Consider the following 20,964-nt stretch of genomic DNA (forward strand, 5'->3'; position numbering starts at 1 on the left):
AGGGATGTTTTTATCCCACTCAAAGAAAGTTGAGTTGATATGAAAGCATGTAGCATGCCATTATTAACAATGTGGGAAACACAATTAAAAAAATCATTCGTGTCCATTAATGGTCCAATCATGAGTTGTTGAAAAGTATGCAACCTTGTGAATTAGAAAAGAACACCATTCTGCAACTGAACAACTCGCCGAGCCGAGACAACAGCAGGCTGTTTTCCACTTAACGTCATGGCATAGTGTTGATATTATTCATGTTTTAAAGTGTTCACAAGAAACTTGTAGGTAGGTTGGCAATATAAATTTGCTCAAGTTTTCGGTGTTTCTGGCTCGATAGCTATTTTTGTGTATGAGTTTGGGTTTTCCCAGAATGTAAATGTATGTCCTAAGTGTTTCCAAATTACGTTTAAATGTTGTCATAAGATCTAAGGTACTTAGACCCGCCAGGCACTATACACAAATGTTTATACCCCCCAAAAAAACTATCCTCCGAAATAAAATAACAAATACGCTGCTGAGTGGGCATCCGCCCCCCTTCCCCCTAAGCAAATTCGCACAGCGCATTTAGAGACGTTAGTGTAATGCTAAGAACACTAAACCTGACTCACCTCAAAGGATTTAGTGATATTTTATTAATGCTAAGAACCCTAAACCTGATTAGCCTTATACCTAACATCATTTAGCGACAAATTACCCCTTCGCACCCTCGCACGTAGATGGCAGCAGCAGTCTGTAATCGAAAGGCTGATTGCAACGACTCATGTAAGAAGCACTATACGGAAGGGAAAAATCGTCCTCCAGAAAACGCAGTAAGTAATCGCTAAGACTTTGAACTATGTGTTAACTGACATAATTAGAAATCGAACCGTGTAAAAAATGCCTGTATACCATGATGAATTCGGAATTAAACAATCAGATTTGGGCCCTGAAATCTGTCGATTAAATTTTATATCTGTGTAATATTCTAGGGTATACGGTGGGTCACCGGCTTTTTTTTATGTGAGACGCTGGAAAAGTTTACTTTAGATATGAACTATATTTGATTGATGTTAAAGTACATATTTAAAACATTTGTACTTCTAGTGCAGTACTTCGACAATTAAAAGTACTGCATAGTACACAACTCGTTTGATTTTTTTTCTCTGTTGCATAATCTGGATTTCAAAACGAAGTCACTTAAAATTCCTCTATAAATATTCCCTCCGTTGTTTTTGAGGGGGACATCTTTAGTATGGACTTCAAACTTGCGGGGGGACAGCATCTGTTGCCACCCCCTCCCTCTCTCATGTAAGGCAGACCCTGAAAGGAAGTCATTCGCGGTTGAAATATTACTACCAAAAGTAAGTTATTAGTGTTTATTAAGTAACGGACTTCAAGGTCGATTTGTACCGTTTCGTTGGTAAGTAAAAGAGATCCACTGACCACGCGATGACGCAAGCCATTGTCAGGATTGAAGTCATGTGGATTGCGTATATGTAGCTGCCGGTCAAATCTCTTGTGTAACCTGCAAGGAAAAGAAACATTTATTAAAATTTAATTCTGGGGGAAACCTGAAAATAATACAACATGAACGAAGCTGCTGGCTATCTATAATTAACATTTATTTTTCATTAATTGCTAACCTGTAAAGTACGTGATTCTGTCTTCCATTATAAGAGTAATCTGTCATGTTGTCAGTGAATTCCTTTCAGATTGTATCCCGTGTAACTACAGTGTATTTTTATCGATTATGATTATTATAAGCGTGTCTCACGTAAAAGTGACCCCTAGTGAACATCAACAAACATTCAAGAAATTAAAAACTCAATATGCTGACCAAGGCAGAGATTTGTTTTATTTTATAACATAAACTAAACGTTACGTGTAAACCTTCTAGCAAGGTCTTCTTCAGACTCTGTACCAAGTACAAAGTACTTGTGTCTGGAGGGAAGTGATTTTTTATATGTTGCTGTTTTGTACCTTGTTTCATTTGTATTTGGTACAGAGTCTGAAGAAGACCTTGCTAGAAGGTTGAAACGTTACGTTTAGTTTATGTTTAAAAATAAAATAAATTTCTACCTTGGTCAGCATATTGAGTTTTTCATATCATGGAAACAAGGCTTAATGGTGTTATAATTCAAGAAATGAATACAAGATTGTCCTAGATCAAATTACTTTTACTTAATTTTTCAAGAATAATATATTAAAATAATATAAAAATATAATAAAATAATGTAAAAGATATGAACCTCAATTATTTGACAATCCTTTGTCTGTATTCGTATGAATTGCCCCCTCCCAGTGATAAAGTAAAATTTCAAAAAATATATTTGCGGGGTTTTATTTGAAAGGAACAATCTAAAATTATTTTTAATTTTTCTCCGGTTAATCGAGTGTTACAATTCTATTTTCTGTATTTTTGAGTAGTACAAAAATAGTACGAGATTTGTCCCAAAACGGTACAAATCTGCAAGACTAGAACGGTGACTTCTTGGACACACTATTTAGTGACAAACATAGGTTATGTGGTAGAAAGCATTGAATTCATTATAATGTCATGTAAAAATGAGTAAAACCTCACCCAGTAATGGCCCTAATATAATTATGATTATTCCGTTGACGAACATCCTAAGCCCCATGGCTGTAGGCAGCTTCTGCAAAGCAACATGCTCTGACAGGGTGAGGGAGAAAAACACTGTTCTCATTCCTTTCATTAGTCCCAACCAGACACAGATAGCCATCACCGACGGAAGGCTGCTAAGAAGTGTTAAAGCTGGGAACAGAAAAATAACACAATTACCTTTTGTCTTAATAGCCCCAAATACGACTACAGACAAACATTATCTGTGTCAGAAGAAAAGCATACAAATTATATTGTGCAATTATGACGTACACTACTATTCACATAATGTTTATAGGGTTGAACGGTTGAAGTATCTTTATCTGAACAGGAGTGTACGTACAATATAGCGGGATGAGAACTGGCAGTTGTATTTTATTGCCATTTGATATTTTGTTGAAATGACATCGCTTAATCAAAAGTAGAAGTTCGAAATGTATGTACAAATTTGAATCCTAAGTATTCTCTATCCGTTGTCAGAACGAAGTCAAGTAAACAAACACACATGGCTTCTGAGAAATTCTATTGGTTGTTCCAATGGCAGCTGTGCAGAAATATTGCCCGTAAGAATATAGTTCGTGTGATAAAGCTATTCCAAGACCACTCAACGTAGCTGCTATATTGTTGAAGTTGTGGGAACTTATATTATAAACTGTATAGATACGAGAAATATATACATGCGCAACTAGCACATAGGAGAGGAGCTGAAGTCATGTGTGTCTGTTTATATTTATTTCGTTTTTACAGTAGATGAAGAATAGTTAATACAGCATATTAATCTCTTCGTGTCACTGATCACTTGGTATTCTGTTTTTATTAATATGAAATGTTGGCGTAGCCATGCGTGGACTTGCTGAGTCCGGGACCAACCCGATTTTTTTCTGTATTTTCTAAGAGATATTGATCAGTGTGAATAATTGCAAAATACTTTGTGGCACATGGAGTGCTGACCTTGAAAATCCTACTTTAGGTTGAAATTTCAATGTCTAAGCAACCAGCAATGTAAAATATTGCACCACGAGCGATCAACTATTGTGATTGGTACATTTTTTTGTGCATAAAGCCTATGGACTGTGGAATAAGGATGTACACGAGAACTTGCAGAACTGTCAACCCAAGACAATTACTAATGTAATGAACATAATTTTGAATTATCAAAATTTACAATTGAAAATATATCCAAAGTTATTGTTTTATGAATACAAGTCACATAATCGTTAGAGTGACATAACAATACAAAAAGGAACTCACCAGATCTTCCTAATGCAGACCCAAACGCTCCCACAAGATACATGACTCTCTTCCTAGGATTGAATCTATGAGTGATTATGGGCACTAGAAACCTAGATGAGATATCCGCTGCTCCAAGGATACACATACACCAGGCAATGTCACCAATCGTGTATCCTAGACTGGAAAGAAAAAGAGGAAGAAGCAATCCGAAGTTCAGTTCTGCTAGGAACGTCACCGCAAGACCTACAACAATATTGACGAAGGTGTAGTCTTGGAGTAGTTCCACGTCGAAGAATTTTGCTAGGCAGGACAGTATTTTCTTGCATCTAGAAGGTTCTAGGCTCTTCGTGCTCTCTTCCGTGTCTGTTTGGTCATTGGTTGTTGCATACAGTGCCGGCTCGAACACATGAGCGATGTTTCCTAACGATACTGCTTCTACCGATGACATTCTTCTGAATGACCTTCGTCGCCTTGATCTCGGCTTTCCTGAACCTTCCGACATCGTTCTTGTACGACGTATTCTTGACACTTCACGTTTTGTTAATCCCTTTAACTCATCATCCTCAACTAATATGTGATGTTCATCTGAAATAAGTTGAGCTTCTTTACCAGTAGATTTGGTATCGCTCTTTTTTGCTATCGATTCAGTTGATCTGTCCATCACGAGGTTCATAAGTTCCGTAGACTCTTTTGGTGGAATGGATATAACAGAATCTCTTCGTATGATAGCTGGTTCTTCTTTCTCTTGAATTTCTAACAATGTGTCGCTGTTAGACTTCTTAAGCGATTCTGATTCGCATATCTGACTAGACTGGATCTCTTTACCTCCATTAGATTTTCCATTGTCCTGTTCTTTTGGTTGACATCGTCGCAATGGTCTAAACAGCGAAGCACCAACGGCCGCATTCAACGCCAATCCTCCGAGGATGAGTACGGTGCCTTGAAAGCCATACTCGCTCAACAAGAACTTTATAAGTAGAGGAAACCACACGTTTCCCAAGCCAGTAATTGTCATTGTCAATCCCATTGCGATTCCTCTTTTGCGCAGGAAGTACATATTCAGCACAACAAATGATGATGGTAGAATCATTCCAAATCCAATACCTGAAAGTACCAGAAGGGACTGAAACAGCTTCTAACTCATAAAATAAATGTTGTCACCCCTTGTTTTGTTACTAAGCAAACGTTTTATCCCTACCACAAATTTATGTAGGATTTATTTCCCTCCGATAACAATCTGTTCCGCAGCTGTTTATGGAACAGGGCCCGGATTTTGATGACATTTCATCTTTTAACTGGTGCAACGTAGACATTGCTAACTAGTACAGAAATCCTGAACACCTTCCTCAGGTTGAAGAAATGTAATTTGTTTGGGTCATTTTTTACCATTTTTTTTATTTTCCTGTCATTTTTTAAAATTTTGCGTCATTTTTATGTCATTTTTTAAAAAATATGCGTCATTTTAGGTCATTTTTTTTAAAAAATGTGTGTCATTGCATGCTGAAACATAAGAAGTTCAACAATTTCTGTTTTGTCTGAATGTTATCTTGCGGTATTTACTCTGTGTTTAACTACCAACGCAACAAAGCCTGTCTGAAAATCGCGAAATGCAACATTGTCGAGTTTCTTATTCACAGTCCGTACAAAACACCAAAGTGAAGAAGCAATTGTTAAATTGTCTTGGAATATATCTTAAGTTTGTTTGGACAATGCGGATCAGCTATTGCATCGATTCGAGTAGCCTGTATTTGCCTACTTAAAGATCTGGTAATGACTCGCCGATTGGTGTGGGGATGGGGTTAGACGAAACAGATAGTGAATGAAGTTCATCTTCGAGTTCATTGAGCCTATCCATTGAACACTCATTGCTTGGCAAATTGAAATAGACATGCGAATTGGGGGGGGAAGAGGGTTGATGCCAAAAGAGAGAAAAAGAAAGGTTTAAAAACCGGGAAGCCAAGCCTCCACCACTTAAATCGTCTACCTTACCATATTGATAGAGCACTTATTTCGGGAGAAATGAGAAGACGTCAGATGGTGTTTTACTGTTTACTGAGCTCAACAAATAAGAGTAGGAGGAGAAGGGTAGGTGGCTGGCTTCTGCTTCCTGGCGGCGGCACTGGCTGCTACTGTCAACGATCCACTAACTAATTATAACTGAAATAAGGCCTGGTGACAGGGCACCCTTCGCTTAAATAGTAGCCAGTTCCGCTCATGGACGTCCGCAGGATTTTTTCCAGGGAGGGGCAAGGAAGGTATTTGTTTCCAGGGGGGGGCAAACAAGGTAAATTTTCCCCAATAATAGTGTTGTTCCCTCAAAAAAAATTGCTTAAATTTGAATTTATCATATTCATGCAATAATTAAGACATATAATTGTGGCTGAAATGAAATTATATGTGACAAATATATAATTTTTGGTTGACTTTCATTTTCCAGGGGGGGGCACGGCCCCCCTTGCCCCCCCTTCCGGACGCCCATGGTTCCGCTGTACTGTTCAACCTCCGTTTCCGACGGAGGAAACCGGACGAGAAGTACACCAGGAAACAAAAGTTCTGCACCCGCATCCCCAGCCATCTACAATATATACTATTTTCAATAAGCAGATTGAGTTTTGTACGTATTTTTGGGTCATTTTTCAAAGATTTTTAAGCCATCAAAATCCGGGCCCTGGTACAAGGTGTTAAATGAGGGAGGGAATCGGAGCACAAGTGACGTAACTCCATTCAAGACAGTTTTGAGAAAAAGGTAAATTTAGATAAGTTAGGATTGGAGAACAACATAGTGGTGCCTCTAGGAGCAAGAATTTGAAACGTAGGAGATAACTAACTTCTAGCACTGAAATGTTGATACTTCACATTACATGTAACTCAATTTCCATGAGAAGTGGAGTTATCGCCACTTGTGCTCTGAACTCCTCAAATATTCTATAACTTATCTACGGATTGATTGAAATCAGGTTGGTTTAAATCGTTATTTAAATCATTTGAAATAAGTAATTTATAGAATAATGTACATAAGGATTTTGCAGATATCGGAATCACTTTTGGTGAAAGTGCATCAATCTCGTAATCATTTAATTATGTTTATTATGCTCTAATATAGGAAAATAAATAAAATAAAAATATATTTACTGATGGGGTGAAGGAAGCTCATACGAAAGGAAACCTAAACATACATTTATTTTGATTTAAAATTCAATAAATTTTTATAGACAAAAGTAGCAAACAGTTTGTGTACAAAAATATACAAATTACTAATCATGTTAAACCATAAATAGTGTCATTATCATTAAACTGTAAATAAACATGGTAGCTGATATTTTTCAAACTATTATTAAAAACATCTCCAAAATTTAGCTACAAAGACTATATAAAAATATTTAAGTTACAATTATAGAGTACATCCAGAATGTCTTATTTTCGCTGGAAGAAAAGTTACTGAAATCTGAATGTTCACTGTAATATCAATGAATGATAATAATTTATCTTATGAAATTAGCGTCGCAATGTTTTATTTCCTACTTGAGAAATCATGAACCTAATTTCCTCATGGTAAAACGAAAATTTTCGTAGGAGTCGAACCTACTGACACCCTTCATTCCACTGATGGTCGCTAACGACTTGCGGTAGGAAAACTACAGTATACCATATTTAAAAGGGAAAAAAAGAATTCGTATTCAACTACGCCATTGTGACAACTGTTTTGTTCAATGATCACTCGTGAAAACCTCAGCAGACTAAGACTCGTCTTGAAGACTTCCGAGAAATCAATATGAAAGTATCAATAAAGAAGTTGTCAACATTGTAAGGACGAAGTCCAAAGGTTGAGGACGTAATCGGTAGTGCACTTCACTTCTTATCACAGGCAACTTATCGATATTTCATTTGACAAAAAAATTTCAAGTGCTCTTCAGGCAGTACCTCTAAGTCATGTCACGCTTGCGTCAGCACAAAATTTTAATGTTTTGAAATAGTTTTTAGCAAATGTAACGGTAGAGGAAACTTGTCCATTTTTTCATTCATGCTTTTTTTTTTTGTAGCTTCTTTCTGAAGCAATTTTTCTCATGGTGTATAAGGTGCTTCGTTGGAGCTGTTTTTTTTTAAAAAAAATCTCGAACCTCTCAAAGTACAGAGCCTCAGTACATATGACTAGATTCAGCATGCTTGCGTTGAAATCGAAACCAAATAGACTAACAGATTTGAACCAGAAACGAATAACTATTGATTTGTATGACTGAGTAGTAAGATTGTCTTTATTTGTTTTATAGTGTTTGTTACTGAATACTTACTCGTATTATAGTAGTATTATATTTTTGTTTGTTTGATTGTATATTTACCATTAATAGGGAATTCTCAATTCTGTTTCTAAAGGGAATGATCGTAGAGATTTGCATGTGTAGTCTATACAAATTGGGTTTCTGAGTTTGATCTTTCACATAATAAGTACAGATGGCACTGTTACGTATAGCACAAAAGTACGGTGCTGAAGTCATTAAACATTAATATCCTTGCAGTATAATCAGAAAAGAAATATCAGTGTCATTAAAGTTCTATGAACACTTTTTTCATGTCGGACGTTATTAAAATTTCTACAAAGTCAGCACATTTAGAAATGAAAACGTTTGGCTAAAACTAGCAGAATTGTTTAAAAAGATACGCGTGATATAAATTCGCAAGAAGCATTAAAATGCAAGTAAATTAAAGTCGTAATAGCATGCTATTAAATTATTTACTTGATTATAATTTTCATATATTTTAAGAGAGAATAATTACTGCAGTGTACCTCAAAGTATCTAGTGTCAGGTCAGTCAATAAGGGAGTCCAATAAGGAAAAAAATTAGGGAAAGCTGGAACAAATTTTATTATCTTCAAAAGAGGGTTCTTAACAACATACTAATTTTGCACCCCTCTACCACCCCGGATTTGGCCGCCATCTTGGAAAAATGGCGCCCAAAATCAGTTTTTTGCAAATATCTCGCTTGAAAAGCATTTTATAGCAAAAGAGGTTATGAAAAAAAATAATCTACATAACATTCTCTACAAAAAATGTTCTTTAAATTTTTCTTCTAGGATGCGCCGTTTTGGTGCTAGCTGAGCGAGAAATTTTATGTTCTTTTCCCGCCCAGTTTTGCAAGTGCGGAACTCGCGAAAACGCCTTTTCTATGATGTTTTGTAGTATTTATCTTATATAAAACTGTACTTATTATCTTTGTTCTTTCTTACAGAATGTCAATTATGAGTTCAATTGCTTTTATCATTGCATGCAGTTATTTATGTCAGCTGTGTGCAGGAGATAATATGTTTGATCTGAAAGAGTGGTCTGAAAGAGAAGACAACTCCAAAGTTGTGGTCAGATATAATAACTGATCCGTGATGGGCTCCATTAAGAGTTGTTGTTGTTCTCGTTGAGTTGGTGTTTTGAGTCCACTTTATGCACAGTAAGGTAATCGGGACCGGACCTACAGTTTAAAGTGGGATCCGTACCACTATGTGCCTCCACCGGGTATCGAACCCGGCGCTCCATTAAGAGTTGTGGGGGATGGCAGAGGACTGACCAGAGTCAATGAATGCTAAGTGGATTTTTTGGCATGCTCATTAGTTTCCAGATAAAATAGATGAGCAGCATGTCGATGCACGAAACTCTCGTATATCAAGAAATAAGCAAGACTTTCAGTTCTTTTGTCAGTGAGGCCTCCCCGATGGCGCAGTGATAACGTCGTCTCCTTGTAATCAAGGGGTCCCAGGTTCGATACCCGGTGGAGGCACATATTGGTTCGGATCCCACTTTAAACTGTAGGTTCAGTCCTGATTAGCCTTACTGTGCGTAAAATGGACTTAAAACTCAAACTCAATCAATCTTTTGTCAGTGATTCTCATCTCACCCACCATTCCCTGATTTTGATGGCATAAAGTCAATGATTACGGAAGTAACAGGGATTAAGAAATCCAATCCTTCTGATGCTTACGATGTTGGAATGTCTTCAATGTTGAGTATCGTTGGTAAAAATTTGGCAAATGTCAAGTTTGAACAAAATAAGAGAGTTAATCTACTGGAGCGGTCACTTCTGAAGTGAAAATCAGATGTGTTGTATCCAGTTGATCCAGACTTTTTATTTCATAAATTATTTTACTATAAAATCACAAGACCAATTCAGAGAAAACTTTAAGTGCAAACTTGCCCCATACCAGTTATAGCTGAAGAGGTAGGGATGTGGACAACCAAGTAGCCTTCTCTTAATGATCCTTTTTGTACCACTCGCTGAGAGATAAAAATGCTGCACCGCCAGATTCTTCGCATTATACCCTGTAAACGCCTTAAAGATTGCGCAAGGGGACTTGTAGCTGTAGAAAAATTGGGCTAAAGTGTTCAATAACGTGTTCAAATCTGACACTGTTGCATGTACTTCTTAAAATTGGTTTCGAAGAGACGCGTGCCGCTTCCGTCTGAAAGCTCCCTTCCTCTACTATACTCTGTCCCGGGAATCTCTGGAACAAGGCCGCGTGTTACATTAGAGAAGGGGAGAAAGCTTGTGGGCGGGCGAAGCAGTACACTCTCCTGTAAGCGGTTAGTAGCTGCAGTCGTTTTACCTCCACCATGCAATTATATTCGCTCTCACGTATTCATTGGTCAAGTTACTGTCTTCTCGAGTTACTACTTGTGCAGACCTTGTCTTCGTTCGCTCACTCCAGAGATTCCCGGGACAGAGTATAGAAGACGAACGGAGCTTTCAGATGGAAGCAGCACATGCCTATTGGAAACCAATCTGAAGAAATTAATGCAACTTTTCGAACTGACGCGACACGGCAAGCTGTACGTGTCACTCCAACTGGGCCTTGTTCTCGATACCGTGCTTTGTATCACCTCGTCAGTTGTGCGCGCATACACGGTGAATGTTTTAGACTAAAGGGGGCCGTGTCATCACTTAGCTTTGAAATCCCTGTGTAGATGGTCTGTCGCTTTTGCTTCGATCGGCAAGCTCACGTCAATTCTGATTATCTATTCCACATTCACTTACAAGAATTCTTGCTGGTAGAAGACACGCAATGTTTTGGTTTCTAACAGTAGCAGAAGCACAGACATTATGTTCATTTGTTTTATTACAAAATTATGTTTTAATTAATATACATAATTACTACTTGAGAATACATTTTCAAGAAGAGTCCTTAGAACATTTATAATAGGCATGTTATTAAGAAATAAGGCCTCAAGCTGCCATGCAAAAGCGTTTTCTTGAGTTTCGCCCTTTCACAATGGAGCGGGAAAAAAGGTGAAAATACTCGATTATCTAGCGCCATAATGGTGCTTCCTAGAAGAAAAATGCACAGAACATTTTTTGTAGAGTATTTTATGTAGATTAATTTTTGTCATAATCTATTTTGCTGTAAAATGCTTTCCAAGCGAGATATTTGCAAAAAACTGATTTTAAGCGCCATTTTTCCAAGATGGTGTCCAAATACGGGTGGTAGAGGGGTGCAAAATTAGTATGTTGTTAAGAACCCTTTTATGAAGATAATACAATTTGTTCCAGCTTTTTTAAATTTTTTCCCCTATTTTTGGACCCCAAAATCATCCCTTGTTGACTGGCCTAGGTAAAATGTAAGTTTTTTATTTTTTAAAAAAATTTATCAAAAATATGATTTGCGCGTTTAAAAGTATTCCTAGTGTATCCTCGATATCAACTTTCGCCTCCCGTGCAGTCTCTTTGATCTTCAAATAAAGTCATTTTTCACTGAATTTCTTTTTAAATGCACGCATAGGCTAAATGGGACTGAACGTGCAGTTTAAAGTGGGATATGAACCACTATGTACCTCCAGCGGGTTCGAACTCGTGACCCCGTGTTTACAAGGGGACGACGTTACCACTACCCCATCGGGCAGACACGTCATCTTGCACTAAAATACCTTAGATGGGTCCCTACCTGGACGCACATTTGCCTAAGGAACTTTCAGACCGAACTGACAAGCAACAACTTGGAAACGAACCTTCAGAAAAAAGTGTAATCTTTCGTGCCGAAGTGACACGATAAGCAGTACGGGCCTCCCTGATGACGTTATGGCAACGTCGTCGCCTTGTAATCAAGGAATACCGAGTTCGATACCCGATAGAGCCACATTGCATAGTGGTTCGGATCCCACACACAGAAAACTAAATGCATCATATCGATTGATGCACTAAAGTGTGTTTTATGGCTTCTTCAAAGAATCAGAATCACATTTGATGCATCTGGGTGCATTTGGGTGCATTTTTGTATGTCGTGAAAGAAACACCAAAGTGCATCATTTGATTCAAGTGAGGATTTATTTCAGTCGAGATGCACTTCAATGCATCAGTTTGTGTTCCTTGATGCACCTTCCTGCATCTTTTTGGATGATGTACTTAAACGTTTGGTCTGAGCTACATAAACTCATCAAGGTGCATCAAAACGTATCAACTGATGCCTTGAAGTGCATCTCGACTGAAATAAATCCTCACTTGAATCAAATTATGCACTATGGTGTTTCTTTCACGACATACAAAAATGCATCAAATGTGAATCTGATTCTTTGAAGAAGCCATAAAACATACTTTAGTGCATCAATCGATGCATTCTGGTGCATCAATCGATAAGATGCATTTAGTTCTCTGAGTGCACTTTAATGTTGTCGAGTATGACCCCAGGAAGTCATCACATTTTTTTTATTAATTCAAGGTACTGGTAACACAATGAGTATGAGACTTGAGAATTTTTTTTCTATTCACCTACGGAACTAGACTGAATAACCCAAATGAGTTTCCATCAAAGGTAACTTAATATATCGATCGTCCTCGTCTTCTATTCATACCCATTGCATAGAATTTTTACATTGTACCTATGAGTAACATTAACAGGCTTCCGATTGGATTATCATTATTTTAATATTCTTTAGCGTTTGATGTTGTTTCTGCAAATTGCCTGGTTGTTAAGTCGATAGAAAAACAAATCCATATCAAATAATATTTTAAGGGTACCATCTATTCGATACTTGTGGAATTAACTATCTGCTGCTTATTGTATAAGAGCATATTATTGTTTTAGTAAATAGGAACATTAACAAAATCACTTATAATGATAATTTCAAAGACAGTGTATTCAGACTTACCAACAAGAACGCCATAAGCCAAGACAAGATGGGTTAGTTCTGTTGCAACTGAGGTTAACATAATCCCCAAAGAAGAAACCACAGCGCCCAGTAGAGCCATCTTGCGGAAGGTTACTCTTTGCAGTAAAGGGCCAGTAACCAAACCTGAAGCAACAGAAAGGACGTAACTTTTAACGTACAGCGTGTTAAAGAGTAGACTTACATACCAGCTTGTAAACTTGTTTCAAATACCTTGTGCCATTTGGGTCCAGAAGGGTGATGAACTTTCAACTATGAATTTAAGGGAGATTTAGTCAAGACAAATTTTGTTCCTTTATAGCGGCACGGCATCACTTCAGCAAATATTTATGCAATGGATAATAGTAAATAAAAGAATTAATTTATATTTTATGTAATATAAAGATCAAAATAGAGAATAAAAATGTACAAATTTGCACGTTTCTTAGTCCTAAACCCATATGTATTTGTTCACTGCTGCTGCAGAACTAAGATATGACGTCATTTCCGCCCTCCCATGGAACTACCGCCAGGCCCCCCGGTACTGAGGTCAGCCCCCTTGACATTAGGTAAAACAATTTTGTGTAATTTGTTTGCAGTGAAGAGTGAATATGTAGTCAGCCGACATTATTTTGCTCACAACTTTGGTGAAGGATAAATTCAGGGAGCATAAACAGCAGCTATTACATTCGTTCATCTTATTTATAAGAAGAAGTCTTAAGTAGCGGCAAGTATTTAAGAGATTCTCTTCTCTAGACTTCAGAAAGTTCCTTCACAGGGGAGCTTCTTTATCTGTACCTTCGTTGCCCCTGTTTCAACCTCCCATTTATACATAAATCTGTGACTTTGATGTCATTATGCAAATTCCCTCCGCATCTTCGTCAAAGGTTAACAGCTCCCAAGTTTTGGGAACGAAGTGAAGTTTTATTGTTTCTGCCGGGGAGTGGAATGTACGCTAGGCAGTATGATTGAATATTGCCCCTTTTTTGTTGTGTGATATATTTATCATCAAACGTAATTTGGAGTGTGTAGCAAGGGATGACTTCAGTAGCAGCCAATTAACACTTCAAACGATATTTTAAAAGATATAGAAAAAATGTAGTATTTGTGTGATATTTCTAAACTTTACATAACTTTATGACCCCCCTCCCCACACACATAATTTTCCTTAATTTAACACTGTTAAACTTTTTAAAAATGGAGTTGATTTACAAAGCCCCCCTCATAACCCGTGAGACCCCCTGATAACCCGTAACCCCCCCCCCGGAGATCAATTCTGGCTACGGGCCTGGGTTGATGGTAAAACATTATACCCGGAACATTGAGGGAGAGGGTGGAGAGAAGCCCTCTATCCGATAGATTAACCTGACACTGGCCCTACTGTTTTTCTCATAATTAATACACTGAAATAGCTATGTAGTAACTTTTACACTTTTTATTCATAAAAAAAACAAAGTATAAGAAATTTAAGTTACACATTTTATATTCTGTGACCTTTCCTTTAACACCTCTCAATCTTAGGAATTTAGAAAATACTTGAAACTATTTACTGTCTTCTGCATTTTTCTGGATGCATTTCCACATGTAGAAACGTACAAACTCAACGACGTTAGTAATGACAAGGAGGTGATATGAAAAAGGCCGAGTTATTATTTGATTTTTTATGTTCAATAATTAATCGATGTTTTCCTTTGATCATTCATGTCATGTGGATCCTGTCCATCAAAATTTAATATTGGCGTAGTAACTAACTTGATTATACAGTTCTTACATAAAACTTTTATTTATTTGAATCTTCCATCAAATGGACAAACGCCGGACCCTGTGGCCAAGTGGTTATCACATCGCGCTGCGACGCCAAGGGTTCCGGGTTCGAATCCCGCTCGGGCTTGGCAGGCACCTCTCGTGCTCACGTCAATGCAACGTAATCCATTCAAATAAAAAAATGTCTCCTCAGTCCGAAATAATAATGTTTCATGTGATAATGCAGGCCTGGGCAACCCTCCCTATTTGTGGAAGATCGCTGTCGTATGCACTGTAGACCGAGCAGCGGTTCTAGGATGTTAGGGGCGGAAAGGAGGAAGTGGGCGAGGCAGGAGGCTTCGTCGATTGCGTTCTGGCCGTGGGGTCGTCATCTGATTCTCGAGTAACAATGCATTGTAATCGTACCAGAAGAAACAAGAGGTAGTTCTGTGAAAAGGAGGGCCTTGAAGTAAGGTGTACAGGCGGGAAGTTCGCACCGCACGGAGCGCTCGCTAACCTCCACATTTGCAAGCGTGTTGCTCAAGCCTGTGTTAATGGATACAAGTAAGTCAAAAACAGTAGAGCATACGTACCAAATAAATTAAATATTGAACTATTCAGATTAAGGATAAATGCAGCTGCAGTGGTTCCAAGTCCCAGTGTTTCCAGCCTGTCTTTGAAAAGGAGTCCAAAGTTTTGAGGAAACGCGAAGATGCAGATCTACAAGAAAAATTAATTCGTACAATTACCACCAGATGTAGTACTTATGGACAAGTACAAGATAATTGACATTCCATGAACATTTCTAAAACGTTACCTAATAATAAAGCTAGAAGAGATAGAACTGAAAATATGCCTAAATTTGAATAGAAGGGATAAAGTATGCATGCTACCGTATCAGATGTAGTGAGCACAGCATCAGAGGCTTCAGTTTAATTTAAGTGTATTTTCTGCACTTTAATTACTACCTCTCTACTTTTGTGCAGGACAAGGTACATTCCTGAGTCTCCAAATACGTATTTTCATGAACTGGGATTGTTGCGAGACGAGACAAGTTTGGACAGTCTCTTGTCTCTTGTACTAAAGATATGCAAAAGAGGTAAATATATTTAAAAATAATAATGAAAATTACGTTTGTTAGACTGATTCCTAGAACAATCATCCATCCCCATCCTCCGTCGGGTGGTGTGATGTCGTTTGATGTTTTTCTTGCTGATTTCAAGTCATTACTCGTTCCCATCTTCAACGTGGAAAACCTGAAAAATAAAAAAAGACACATTTTCATTTTGTAAATTATGAATACAGGGAACTTTACCTGTGATATTGTATTCGTTTCTGTACCTCTGAGTGACTACGTTTATTTTTTATATGCGCATATATGAACCCTCTACTATGTCAATGGCTGAAGGTTCCCTCTAAAGACTTACTTGTCTCCGCCCCCCGCACCCCGCACTGTATACAGGGTTAAGCACCTTACCGGAACTAAAAATCAACACGAATCTCTGAGGTCTACGTAAAGGGGCGTAAAGGGGCGCTCAGCACAAATGCAGTTTACTGGGATGTACTATGTGGAAGTGCGGTTGACACTTGATTGAGTGCAAGGGTCCCGGGTTCGAATCCCGGTCGGGCTTGGTTGTTTGTGAATGTCCATTCATCAATTTCATCCTTTCATCACTCATCCTCATCTTCGCAAATTAGCCAAGAGGCACAAAACGCGAAGTAAAATAAACTAAATCAATCAATCAATCAATTGATTGAGTGCCTTCAGCAAAAGTTACCTCTTACTCCCCAGAGAGACAGAGGGATTGGAAGAGAGAGAAAACAAAATAAGAATTACATAGAAAGAAGGAGAATTAGAGGAGGAGAGAGAGACAGAGGAAAAGAGAGTGAGTGACATTGAATGAGAAAGGTAGAGGGAACGAGGGAAAGCTATAAGGGTAACGGAGGCAGGAACGACGCCAATATTGGTCCAGAGTGAGCCGTGGCCCACCTGCTGCCTGTCAATGTAGTAAGCAAATTTCGTAATATAAAGAAAATGAAAGATGAATATGAAAGAGACCTTAGATGATTCGAATCCAGGATCTCCGGTTTCGGAGTACATTCAACTTACCGCTGGATCAAGAAAGTCTGAACGTAAAATTTGACACTTTTGCAATTTGTATAATGTGTTTTTACTCAAATATTTGAATTCCCAATAGGATGTAGTAAGAACAATATGAATATCAAATACATTTATATTCGATAACTATCCAGTGATCCACTTACACGAAGTCTGACACCGCCGCTAGACGGGAGAGCGGACTGAAAGGAGATATGAGGTAAATGGGAGATATACAGAGAACGACAAATAGAAGACAGAAGGTAGGAGAGAGACAAATAAGAAGAGAACGAAAAAGAAATAAACTGTAACGAGAAACGCACAAAGGCCGACCAAGATTAATAGAAAGATACAAAGATAAAGGATGAAAGGTACTACATATCAACAATAATACAAATGTATTACTTACATACATTAGCAAAGAGCACTACGACGACAAGGGTACCGGGGTTCGAATCCCGACATGGGTATTTTTTTAATGTGTCCCTTTATCAATTTCATCACTCATCCCTATCTTTGCCATTATCCAACAATGGCAGAAAGACGACGCTAAATAACAAAAATCAACTTACATACAACTTTGCGAATATCCTTGTATATCGTTCTTCACACACCATTCATCCCTGCCTTACACAACTAGAATGTCCGCTTTGTGGCTTGATGCAACGACCGACCCATTGTCGACAATCATGGACACCATGAAGCAATCCTTCTTGTCCACGCTTAGCTCCAATAGAAGCTGATGAAACAGCGTCATGGCAGATACTGACACCGTCAATGTATTCACACGACAGACAGTTACCACCAAGAAGTGGTTAACTAGTTGGGGTTCCCTCGGAGTGTGACGAAAACGTTGGGCAGCGTGCCCAGACATCTCAAGCAAGAGCTGAGGTTTCGCACTCAGTAAAACAATAGGGGAAAATTGATTGACCTCGTTTTGACCTGTTACTGCTGCCAAGTGGGTAATGCCCCTTACAGTTATTTGCAATATGAGTTTTTAATGAAGGTTCAACCATTCCTTGAGTTACTAATTCTGATATGAATGTGCAAACAGCTTGTTTGGTAACGTTGTGCAGGTTGATGCAATCAGTATCACTCTCCAATTGCATATCTCCTCCTAGGGTTTGCAGTGGCGTACCTATGAATATAGTAAGAGTATCTGGGGCTATGGCTTCTTTTTCTAATAGCCAATTCTACATTTTAGACTCTTAACGTCTCTGTCAATCTTGTATTACGAATTCCGTGCCAAGAAGGGGTTATAACGGCACCATGACATACATACATAATAATGTCTGCAGTAAGTCGTCAAGTATATTTGGTATGATTGTTGAGTTGCCATATGTCCTGTTTGTACAGAACTGCACTATTTTCATGTCTTGCGATGGTTTATATTGTAACGATCCTCTGTACATTATTTCAAGCTTGTTTAAAATGTAGTGACAGAAATGGTCTACAATGTGTACTTGTCCTGTAATGTCGAAGCCCTTGTTGTGCGTGCCGGTTTAGATAACTGTAACCCTTGTTATCTTATCATTTTGTAATGTGTAACGGGGCCTTGCGTGATCATTGTTGTAATGTTCTATCGTTAGCACACGTTTATTCAATTTGCATTGTGTTTCCACCATGTGCTTTTGGGATTCTTGCACAATTTTGATGATAATTCACTACGAGTCAACGTAGGGATTGATGACGTCAGCGTAGTTCAGCTTTCCTCCACGCGCTTGGGCTGCTATTCCAAGATTATATAAGAAGCGAGCCTACGATACTGAGTTTAGTCGATGCGCAGTTCTCGACCAGTGGGCAACTGACCAGTGGGCCTGAGAGAAAGGAGGAATCAACTCAAACCCTTGGGAAAGCAACAGAACACCTTTTCTACCTGACACGCTCCCAGTTTCTAGCTGAGCGTAACATCTCAGGTTTACTTGGTTCGGATCCCAGCTTCAAACCATGCGGAAACGTCCGAATACTTACTTTCTATCTTAACCTCATCCCGCCCTTGGAGCTGTGCGGAGTGCTCGAGCTAAGGTTCGACCTCGGCCATAGTGCTGTGATGAAAGTACTCAAGATAGCAATACCACCTTAATCCTAGCACTGGCCCACGCCATATGGATTTTACTCGAGCTCCCGACCCGTTCCTAGTTACGGCTGGCCAAAGTACCAGACGCTTGCTTTAATACCAGTAATAGCCAGCAGTCCACCGAAGGAAAAAAAATGGATAGCGTATATGTACACAATAAATTAGGACTTTATTACCTCCCCTTTATTCCGTATATTTCAAGTACAGTGACGTAATAGTGGAGGTTTCTGTGAAAAAGTATTTTAAAGGTGCCGTGTCGCTTGTGCTAACATTTTAAATTAACAGGGTATGATACGGGAACTTATTGTAATACTTAACTTTGACTTGGATGAGTAAGTTAACGCAGAAAGCTTTGAGTGTAATAGAGTCTCTTTCTGCCGACATAGCGCGTTGGGAAGCTTTGATCAACGTCGCAGTACGGGGCATGAGTGTGGACCTATGCATGCTCACTGAGTTAAAAGTGGAAGCACGTTGTATTGTACTGTTTTTGTTGTGGGTTAGTGTATAAAATCCGTTTTTTTTTAACATTCCCGTTCATAATTTGGCAACCCTGTGTGTATGGGACATAATCTTAAACTTTAGCAAGTTTGTGGTCTTGAAATAGCTAAGTTAATAATATATACATAAAAACGATGCTCTGTAAAATATTTTTCTTGCATTCGAATGAGTTATATAGTTTCAACCAAAATTAATATGCAAGGTTTCCACAAATAAATAACTATGTGATTAAGCATATTAAAGTATTAATTATTTTTTTAATGTGTTTTTCTAACCATAAGTAAAATTATTTTTACCTTAAAAACAGGCAGTAAGTAACCAGTGATGCTTAGAAGCTCATCTTCATTTATGGCATAATCTCTGAGGTGACTGTCCGGCCTTTTGTACAAGATATTACACGTGCTGGATTATATTTTGCATTTTATCACATGCACTTTCTCGTTTCCAAAACAAATAGAAGTCGTCAGCTTCTTCCTTGGTTTAAGGTTCTTGAAAAATGATATTTTTCGTGCGGTAGGACTAAGACTCGCTGGCCCTGAGTCCTTGAACGATGAAAGTCGTGGCTCACTGATCACACTACACTCCCGTTCACACTCATGGTTACTTAACAACTCCGAAACACAGAACAGGACAGGCTTCTTATCTATGTTTTGATTTTCTTTTTGTTTACTTGAAAGATAAGAATCCGTTTGGAAACATACTATCTGAATTGAACTGGCTACCGACGTGCTTCTTGATCACCAGAACCTTGAAGGATTTTGGTATTGACGTGCCCAGGAATTATTTAAGGGCGTATAACCAGGGGGCTTGTTTAAGAAGTCAGTTCTGCATTTTGCCACCCTTTTCTTGCAGTCTGCATTCTATTTATGGATGTGTGGAAAGCTGTGCAAAAGGAGGGCGGGGGGGGGGCATGATCTCCGCTACCCCATACCAATATCACTGATGACTTAATGGTTAAGATGATAAAGACAATGAACACATGGAGCATAAGGGGTGACATTCGCAGAAGTCACCCAATTATGAACCTCACTTCAAATGTAGTTCACCCCGAAAACGGCAATGATGCAGGCCAACGAGGCCCCGGCGTCTGAACCTATAATCAGTGTAAGCCTCTGTGGGGCTGTGTATTGTCCTGTGTGTTTTGTCAATATCAATATGTTTATTCATCATTAAGCATTACAATAATGCAATTGCAAAATATGTCATCGGTACAAATATCAAACATAATACAAGAATAGTATAAACATATAAATATGGAACGTAATACAAGAATAGCATAAACATACAAACATGAGTGAGTAAGGAGAGGTCCTTGTGTGTGTTGAGCGTCCCGTTACAGCCTCAGCCTCAGCCTCAGCTTTTAAGCTACGCAAGGAGTTAGTCCTCACAAACAAGTGTTGATTTTAGCTATGGCTGATTTCTTGAAGCTTCCTAGAAGCTGCAGATGGAGACACAAGTATAGCTCTGCAAATTGTCCATGACTATTTTCATTAAATTTTCTTTCCCATCCCATGTGTTTCTGTGCTGGTGGAGTTCTTGTCAGTAGCTAGTGTGGTGTTTTGTTTCAATTCTTGAAGTTCTCATTGTGTAAAATAAAGCAC

General features: G+C 38.4%; 1 protein-coding gene and 1 long non-coding RNA gene across 3 annotated transcripts in view; one reads left to right on the forward strand and one right to left on the reverse strand.

Moving 5' to 3' along the window:
• LOC145985991 (uncharacterized) overlaps positions 1-20,964 on the forward strand; it is a 51,701-nt gene that overhangs the window by 3,786 nt on the left and 26,951 nt on the right. The window lies entirely within an intron of this gene.
• Positions 1,204-19,969, reverse strand: LOC145985990 (uncharacterized). Of its 2 annotated transcripts, XM_083120150.1 has the most exons (7): positions 19,660-19,969; positions 15,823-15,946; positions 15,284-15,410; positions 12,951-13,094; positions 3,848-4,933; positions 2,558-2,749; positions 1,204-1,501 (listed from the first exon to the last, which is right to left on the reverse strand). In XM_083120150.1, exons 2-7 carry the CDS (start codon positions 15,928-15,930, stop codon positions 1,356-1,358), a joined length of 1,803 nt encoding a protein of 600 aa, XP_082976276.1. In that variant the 5' UTR covers positions 15,931-15,946; positions 19,660-19,969; the 3' UTR covers positions 1,204-1,355. The 2 variants fall into 2 exon arrangements, with proteins under 2 accessions (XP_082976276.1, XP_082976277.1); XM_083120151.1 differs by lacking the exon at positions 2,558-2,749.

Source organism: Lepisma saccharinum, chromosome 3 (assembly GCF_977018435.1).
Source record: "Lepisma saccharinum chromosome 3, izLepSacc3.1, whole genome shotgun sequence".
Classification (NCBI taxonomy): Eukaryota; Metazoa; Arthropoda; class Insecta; order Zygentoma; family Lepismatidae; genus Lepisma; species Lepisma saccharinum.

What these genes read in the sequence shown, in the direction of transcription:
- LOC145985990 (XM_083120150.1), bottom strand. Translation starts at nt 15,930, where the DNA reads ATGGGAACGAGTAATGACTTGAAATCAGCAAGAAAAACATCAAACGAC. An exon ending in TTCAATATTTAATTTATTTG is followed by an intron (nt 13,095 to 15,283) that starts GTACGTATGCTC and finishes CTGTTGCTTCAG; the next exon opens with GTTTGGTTACTGGCCCTTTA. An exon ending in GTCTGCATTAGGAAGATCTG is followed by an intron (nt 2,750 to 3,847) that starts GTGAGTTCCTTT and finishes TTCTGTTCCCAG; the next exon opens with CTTTAACACTTCTTAGCAGC.